At 54.0% G+C, this 8875-nt stretch overlaps 1 protein-coding gene across 1 annotated transcript in view; it reads right to left on the bottom strand.

Annotated features, from left to right (window-relative positions):
* The window catches only part of MATN4 (matrilin 4), a 6587-nt gene extending 5412 nt beyond the window's left edge, over positions 1-1175 (bottom strand). Inside the window, exon 1 of the mRNA XM_009326707.1 lies at positions 1103-1175. Within this exon, the coding sequence (XP_009324982.1) occupies positions 1103-1175 (73 nt within the window). The remainder of the gene's footprint in view (positions 1-1102) is intronic.
* Positions 1176-8875: the final 7700 nt, after the last annotated feature.

Raw genomic sequence — 8875 nt, 5'->3', positions numbered from 1 at the left:
TGCTCCCTGCATTTTTGCAGAAGACAGCTTCAGAGGCTGCAGAAATGCCTCTCTGTCTGTTGGCATTTGCCCTGGCAAGGTTTAGGCACAGGTTTAGGCAGCGGCATCTTCACATCTGCAGCAAATCAGAGCATTAAAGCGTAAAAGAGCCCAGTGCCTCACGCTGGCCTCTGCAAGCTGCAGCGCAGGCTCCAGGCCTCTGCACCGCACGGGCTCCTGCTGCTGCAGTGACAAGCATGAAAATACTGCTTTGGGCAATTCTTCTGTTCCCCCCGCAGCTCCAGCTTCCCCTGTTTTTTACTGCATTTTGCCAGTTTCTGCCTAAAACGAGGGCTTGCTTTGTTGGTTTTTTTTTTTTTAAGGGCAGAAAATGAGACGGTGAAAAGCACGGCTCAGGGCATGCACATGGCGGGGATCGAGCCAAAGAGCCTCTCTTGGACATATGGGTGCTACTTCCAGTGCAAACTGGGAGGGTGTTTAGCAAGCGAAATGCCAATGAACATATTTTGCTTGGCTTGTGTGTACCCAAGCCTGGGAGAATTTGGCCCTAACGGTAAGCAAACACTTTGAGTCCCCTTGTGATGATGCCCAGACCTGGGCTGTCATCTCAGCTGCTCCGAAGGTCTCTGAGACATACCCACTCCTTTCTCCATTTGGTGCCTTCACTGTTTTTAAACTGGAATTGATTTAGCTCCCCCTGCCCTGGGAGGAGAGAGGCTGGTGCCCCTGTGTTTGCTTTGTCCCCCCATCAGGAGACCCATGCGGGGAAGGGGTTCCTCCTCACGCCTGTGCCTCCTGCCGAGGTCGGAGCCTGTGGGCAGGAGGGTGACAAGGTGGGCTGTGCCAAGTCTGAGGACGTGCCAGGAGCAAGTGGCACCAGACCCACCATGCTGGGGCCAGGCTTGGGCTCCCGCTCCCCTGGGCAGTGCTGGGAAGTTTGGGTCCCACGCCTGGGGGGATCCTCCATCGTCCTGGGGATGCCCCTGAAGAAGAAGCATCAGGTCCCGCCACCTCAAGCAGCAAGCCATCCTCCGAGGGCTTCACTGCCCTGACAAGGCTCACTTCTCTCTCCTGCCGGCAATTCCCACCGGCCGGGGCTCACCTGCAGGTTTTGGTCTGGCTTCCAGCATCATCAGGAGAAGCAGGAGGAGAGAGGCAACAGGCAGGAGCTTCATCATGGCTCTGTGAGACTACACGGCTCCAGGGCTGGGGGGACTCGCTGCAGGGAGAAGACGACGTTGCAATCAGTGCTGAGGGTGGGCTGAGCCGCGGGGCCACGCTCACCTGTGGTGGGTGTCCCCAGGCAGTGCCAAAAACCCTGAGCAGCAGCAGTTGTGACAGATCCATCCTGGAACTTCTCTGAACCCACGTGGGACTCTTCCCATTCAAGGACTGGCAGTCTCCGCACAGCTAAATTTCATTACAGTAGCAATGATCTGCCAAGGGGTCTGATTTTCTGCTCTGGGTGGAGCTGGCCATCAGACAAGCTTTATTTTCACTTGCAAACCAGGCGGATGGGATGTTCAGCCAAATGCTTTTTCACTGGCGTTGCGGCTGCTCTCCGCAGCCAGCTGGAGAGTGGGAAAGCTGCACCCGGGGACGCAGAGCACCAGCCGTCCTGACACTCCCTCTGCAGGGCAACGTGCTGGGAAGAAAAGCCCCCAGATGAAATGCCAGCACAGAAAAAACCTGCTCAGAAGTCTCTCAAAGTCACTGGCAAAGACCATTTTTCCAAGAAGCTCCATAAATTTATTCTCTGCCTTTTTCCAAACTACATTTGGGGAGCAGGGAGCAGAAGCCTCCGCAGGCACAGGGTGTAACGGTGCCTGTGCAGATGGGCTTGCACCCATTCTCCCCGGGCAGGGTGCTGGGTGAAGCATTGCCAGGCTGCTGCTCTCCTTCTTTGCATCACCCCAGGGGACCCCACCGCTCTGTCACCAGCGCTTTGCAGCTCTCCCCGTCCTGCTGGCTTTCCCGAGGCATGCTCTGCATGGCGACAGTTTTTTCATGCGTTTGAGGTGGGATAGTTGGGGGAAAGATATTTAGACCCGTTACCCAAAACCTCAGCTAGTCACTTGTCTCCCTCCCTGCTCACCTCTGTGTTGCCTTGCCTTGCCTTGCCTTTCCCTGCCCTTGCCTGGTTCCTGCAGGGACATGGATTTATTTGGTTTATTTTTATTCCAGCTCTGGTTGGAAACCCAAGGTGCTAGGGGAGGAAATGCCACAGTTAATGCCGCTTCCCCCAGGAGACGTGCAGCGCCGCGACCGGGCACAGATACTGGAAGGGTGCTTTTAAAAAAAAGCTCACGGAAATTCATTTTATCAGTAGTTATCAGCTGATATTTATTTAGCCCCAGGAGGTCTCAGTTGTAATTCATCACCAGGGTTGCCATTTAATTGCTCAGTGGTTACGTGCAGCCCTGAACCTAATGTATTTGATAGCAGCGATGCTGATAATAGGTTTCACAGCTGCATCTTAAAATTGTCTCCAGACTCAGTGTTCACACCTGAAAAATGATATTGAAGAATTAGAAGGACAGAAAAGGGCTACAAGAGGAAACTGGGTTCCAGAATACCAGTCTCAAAGTGAGAGAGACGGTCTTTTCCCGGGGAGCGTGAGCAGCCCAGCCGCCCGGGATGCAGCGGCTCCACAGCAGGCGTCGGGAGCTCCTGCAGAGCTGTGCAGTGGAGGGGCCGGCGGGATCGCTCTGGGATGCAGGGCCGAGGGGAGGCTGCAGCCCGGCAGGTGTTTTCTAGGAAGCCGTGGGGCCAAGGTGAGCATCGCTTTGCGGCCCGCTGGCGGCGGCACCAGCTGGGAGTGCTCGGGCGCCTGTGCCCCCTCACAAGAGCACCATGTGCAGGCGGAGGAGCAAACAGCCCCTCCTATCCCAGCTTCGTTTCCCCATTTATTTAGCAGATTCTTCTTCCAGCAATGCTTTTTTTGGGGAGAAAGCACTCACTAACCACTAAATATTTTGGGGACAGCTATGCCACCTATAACGTTTCTGCAGCTCTCCGGTCTCCAAGCCTCCCTGCAATGGCAGGCTGGCATGCAGCCTGTGTCTCGCAGCATCCAGATAGCTTCAAAGCCAGCCCAGAGAGAGGAATGAGCTCTCGAGCCAGGAACCAAGGAGGAGAAAACCAGTTCACGACTGATCTATTTTTAACAGCATCTCAGCTTTGGATGAAGTCTTGGCACTCCCTGCGGCTGGAGGGGCTGATGCTGCCTGGACAGGGCAGGGCACAGCGGCTCAGCCATGCATCCAGCACTGGTCCTGGCAACAGAGATCCAGGCTGGGACAGTGCCCTGGTCCCCGATTCAATATAACACCCAGCCCTGCCCCAGTAGCAAGGTTGATGGGGACGGGGAAGCAAAGTTAATGGGACAGATGCCCCCGAGTACCTCTCCCATCATCCCGCGCTGGGCAACTTCCCCTGCTACTCGCTGTCCTCACTCCCCCGGGGCTGGCAGTGATGAGGCTGACTTGCAGCCCCGTGGGGGTTCCCCCCACCCCGAGGGCTCCCACGTCCCCCCTAGCCCACTGTCACCAGCCAGGAGCGGGAGGGAGATGGGTGGGAAGCGACCGGCTGGCAGGCAGGTGCTGCAAGGCAAGGCAAACACAGCGCCAGCTGCAACGCCAGAGACCTTGAGATAACGCTGAGCTATAAAGGAAAAAAAGTCCTGGTGGGGCGAGCGCTGACGGCTGGGCTGGCTCAGCCGAACCCCGCGGCGGCTGAGCCGAGAGAGACACTTGGACCATCTCCTGACCTTCCTGAGTGAAGGACACACTCAGTACATGGCACAAAGAGGGTAACCAAGGGAAAAGCCACATGTAAGGACAGAAGGGTCGGCAATGACCCCAGCCTCCTCTTGACTCTCCTCGTGATCTCGGACAAGGAGGACATGGAGATGAATCCCCAGAGGCAAACAGGTAAGCCAGCATGCCTTCCCCGGGCACCTCCACCGGCAGTGCTGCCCTCCAGGGTGCTTGCATCCCTCCCCGCTCCGCCACTTGTCCGTCTGCTCTCCCTGCCAAGTGCTGAGTCTTAGGAAAAACAGCTGCTTCGGGTTTCAGCGTGGCCTCCTTGGCAGCTCTCTCCTGGCTACAGGTTAACAGAAATGCTCTGAATATTCCCCTTCTGGTTCATCCGCGCAGGTCGGACCTGGGCGCATCCTCCCTTGGGCAAGCCCAAAGGACAAGGCATGGCAGGGAGCAGGGTGAGGGATGCAGCCGGCTCTGTACCCTTCTCATTGTTACAGGGGTGGGGGCTTTATATATTGAATTGTAGAGGGGGTGAAGCAGATGGAGAAAGAAAGGGTGAAAGGCTCAGGAGGTGGCAGGGCATTCACAGCCCAGGAAAAGCCCTGACCGTAGTGTCACAAGGAGGAAAGCAGGTTGTGGACCATGGCTATGGAGCCATGAGCCAGGTCTCGGGTACAACCACACGCAAGATTTCATATATCCAGGCACATCAGACTTTAGCTGAGGTTTTTTGTTAACGGCAAAAACCACACGACTCCAGCCACCTGCTTGGGCTTGGCAGACCTTTGGCACATTGTGGGAGCAGCAGCAGCAGCTCTGCCCTGGCTCCAGACACCACGAGAAGCCAGGACAAGGGATCGCTGTGCACTGCAAGGAGTGGGGCACAGCCAGGGGCCTCTGACCGAGCACGCTGTTACCCAACACGAGCAAAGCTGGTGGGCATGCATGGCAGGGGTGCATGGCACTGATGCCACATCTGCTGCCAGCTACTAGCACGTATTTCTGTGCTGGAAACCTTGGCCAATAGTAGAGCAGCCCTAGACGTGATGTTCCTGAGACTCACCAGCCTCGCCTGCCTCTCCATGTACCCTGTTTTGTTCTGCAGGGCTTTTCTTTGCGGAGACCCAACCAGGCAGTTTTGGCAGGCCATAATTCAACTCCCTCATCAGTGTTATTTGATGGAAGTGTCAAAAAAAACCCAAAATAGGCTCAGGAGCCTGGACACAGACTCCTTGTGCTTCAGACACCAGAGTCCTGCCAGGACAACAGCAGAAAGACAGCAAGAGCTGGCCTCAGGCTGGAGGATGGGGAGACAAATTTTCATGTCCTCAGCAGGACAGCAAGTCATACTTCAGGTCCATGCCTGAAAGGCTGCCCAAAAGGTGCATGTGGGACCAAGGCAGGATGACTGAAGCATGTTTTGCCCCAGACACGCGGGACAATGAAACAACCAGAGCTACCTGGAGAGATGCAGACAACTTACATCAACCTGGAGGCACCTCTTGATGTCAGATTTTGCTGGGGAAACCCCGATGAACCACTGGCACGTTGTCCATATATTTGCAAGATCCTCAAGCCGTGTGAACAGATGAGGCCCAGGACAGCCCTGGAGCTGGATCCATCCTCTCCTGGAGGGTTGCCCAAAGGCTGGTTTCTCCCAACACAATCCACAACTTCAAAGTGCTCCCTGCCTGCAGGTGCACGGCTCTCAGCGGTGCCTTTGCTGCCCGTGAGCACTGAATCCACCCTCAGGACCATTTTACAGGCAGCGCTGACCTTGCACTCAATCACAGCTCCAGCATCGCAATGCTCATCCTCCACAGCAGCTGGGTGACAAGTTGCAAATCCCATGAGAGAGGACAGCAATGCAGTTTTCAGAGCAAGGAAGAGCCAGGGAGCACAAGCACTTCGAGACCAGGGAAAAGGCATGAACTTCCAGCCCAAAATGTTTTTTCCCTCTTTTTAAGGACTGATGTGTCATTGATTCTTCTCAAACACATGTGTGGGAGAACAAGAGCAGACTCTTTCCAGGACATCGCAGTACTCTCTGGTTACAATGCTATGGCCGCTTTACTGGGCCAAGTGCCACCTGGAAGGACACGTCGTTTGAAAAACAAGGCTGTATTTCTCGAACAGAGCACATCATGGCTCCAAACCCAACAGGAGTTGCCATAGCAGGAAAACCTTGCTGGATGCAGAAAGGACTTCTCTTTCTCTCCCCTTGCTCCCCCAAAAAGCCAACTCCCCGTTTTATGGGGCCCACTCCTGCACTCACTAGGATTAGCATATTCACAGGGAGGGCAGGAGGAAGATGGGTTTCTTGTCCAGGTCCATTTGCAGGCTGAGTGACAGATGTCTTTGTCTCACAGCTCATGGACTTAACATCATACAAGTCCCGACAGGCTTATACTATGAGATGACATTTGAACTCCCCTTGGGAGGGAAATGCTGGGTGTAGCAAGGGACAGAGCATCCCATTTAGATGTTCTCCACAACGGCACATGTGGTCTTTCTCTGCCACCAATCTATCTCTAAAAGACCTCTTAGTGCTCTGTGACTCAGCTAGGAGGAAAGCCTCTTGCCCAGCCAGCCTCTGCACTGAAAGACGCTATACTTGGGCTGCTGTAGCAAGAACTGGCAAGAATAAATGCCATATTCACTTGCAAATTAAACATGGCCGTTCATAGAATTATAGAATCATAGAATCATTTAGGTTGGAAAAGACCTTTAAGATTGTCAAGTCCAACCGTTAACCCAGCACTGCCAAGTCCACCACTAAACCATGTCCCTGAGCGCCACATCTACATGTCTTTTAAATACCTCCAGGGACGGTGACTCAACCACTTCCCTGGGCAGCCTGTTCCAGTGCTTGACAACCCTTTCGGTGAAGAAATTTTTCCTCACGTCCAATCTAAACCTCCCTTGGTGCAACTTGAGGCCATTTCCTCTCGTCCTATCGCTGGTTACTTGGGAGAAGAGACCGACCCCCACCTCACTACAACCTCCTGTCAGGTGGTTGTAGAGAGCGATGAGGTCTCCCCTCAGCCTCCTTTTCTCCAGGCTGAACAACCCCAGTTCCCTCAGCCGCTCCTCATAAGACTTGTGCTCCAGACCCCTCACCAGCCTCGTTGCCCTTCTCTGGACACGTTCCAACATCTCAACATCCTTCTTGTAGTGAGGGGCCCAAAACTGAACACAGTATTTGAGGTGCGGCCTCACCAGTGCCGAGTACAGGGGCACGATCACTTCCCTACTCCGGCTGGCCACACTATTTCTGATACAGGCCAGGATGCCATTGGCCTTCTTGGCCACCTGGGCACCCTGCCGGCTCATGTTCAGCCGGCTGGCGACCAGCACCCCCAGGTCCTTTGAAGCACATGTTAAAGATCTAGCCAAGAGGAAAACATGGTCAGCCAATTCCCCCTGTTCAACGAATCATGTCAAGAGATGGCTCCTACTTCAGGACTGCTGGTGGCATTTCTCTGTTCCTCTCTGTCCCACTCAAGACCTTAGGCTGCACTTGTCCCCTGAGCTGCGTGACAGGCAAACAGCCCTGCTCCTAACTGGTATTTTAAGCAAAACTGGAGGGATCTTGGAATACTTTAGATTTTGATGAAGAGTGATCAACAGGGGAAAGACCCACCTTACTGACTCTCTTCAAAAAGCAAAGAGGCCCCTGGAGGACAGTGGAACTGGGTTGAGAGACTTCAAACTTTGGAGGGAAGGAGGTCTGGGCCATCCATAAGCTGAGGCAGCAATCCATTGCCCAAGTTCTTGTTCTGGAAGGAAGGTGTTAGAGAGCATTTTTTTCCCCAGAAGTATGCATGTTCAACCACAAAGAAAAGAGAAATGGCCCAGAGCAGCTCCTGGGCTGGTGCAGAGTTTGTCAGCTGAGCTCCTGATGCAGCAGAGCTGGTATCTCTAAGCAATGAGATTGATAGTTACTAGCAGGACGTCTGTCTCCCGAATCTGCTGGGACCAATATCCCCAGCTGACCTCCGGCAAGCTTACACGGCAAAGACAACCACAGAGAGCGCCTGCTATTTCAGCCTTGCAATCATACATTCATTGCCTGACCTCCTTCTCTAAATCTTTATATCATATTTCTCACTCTGGAGACGTGACTCAATGTGTTGGCATAAGGAAATACGGCAGGATAATATTCTTGTGCCTCTCCCCTTTATCCTACCCATCCTGCTATGTGTTTAATTGAAATAGCAGAAAGTGAGGAGCGTTTGGCAGCTGCAGAAAAGCATGCGGAGACTTTTTGGCCCTCCTCAAGACAGAAAAGCAAGCTGGTTGAATTCTTTGTCCAGATACTTTTCACAGGGAGAACCCCAAAGGTAGCATGGGAAACTGCTCCCACCTAACTTCATGGCTGCCATGTCCCTCTGACTGCAGGACGGCAGGAGAACTGCTGTTCCAGGACCAGGATGCCAAGAGCCTATAGGAGATACACCAGAGAAGAACTTTACCAGCATCGCAGTGGCCTGTGGCCTCACTTCTGCCCACACTGAAGAGCAGGTGCCTTGGGGACCTTTGTGCCTCAGCATCATCCTGTCATTGTCAGCACACACAGATGCTGCGTGGAAACCTCCTGCGAGACCTCCCCAGGGACTCAAAGCAGCATTTGAAGCCATGGCTGAGGACCACTTGACCTCAACCTCACCCCTATGTGAGATTAGCCCTTTCTGGTCAACCTGTGAGCAAGTAGTTGAAATCATCTAATTCTGTTGCATTTACCGAGTTCTTGCCAAAGGTGCCTACGAGATCTTTGCTTCCAGGACAGACCAGGGAACAGTCCGAGGTTGCTTCACTGAGGCTCTGAGGCCTCATAAGGCTCTCCAAGGAGAGTCCTACAGCATGGCATGAGGAACCAGAGACCGGGAGTGTCAAAGCTACTTGCTCAAGACTGTGGGAAGCCTGTGGCAGAGCCAGGACCCAGGCTGGCTGTCCCACCTGCATCCTGGGATGAGGGCACAGACCCAGCCGGCGTGAAAAAAGGGCACTTCAGACAGTTGAGGGAATGTCCAGACGTGCTTTAGGGAACCTGGGCACAGGGCAGCCGTTCTCAGCCTGTCATCTGCCTCAACAACTTGACACAAGAGGTT

The sequence above is a fragment of the Pygoscelis adeliae genome, unplaced genomic scaffold (assembly GCF_000699105.1).
Source record: "Pygoscelis adeliae isolate BGI_AS28 unplaced genomic scaffold, ASM69910v1 Scaffold286, whole genome shotgun sequence".
Lineage (NCBI taxonomy): Eukaryota > Metazoa > Chordata > Aves > Sphenisciformes > Spheniscidae > Pygoscelis > Pygoscelis adeliae.
The sequence above is the reverse complement of the archived record's forward strand: the minus strand, read 5'-3'. Positions and strand labels throughout refer to the sequence as shown.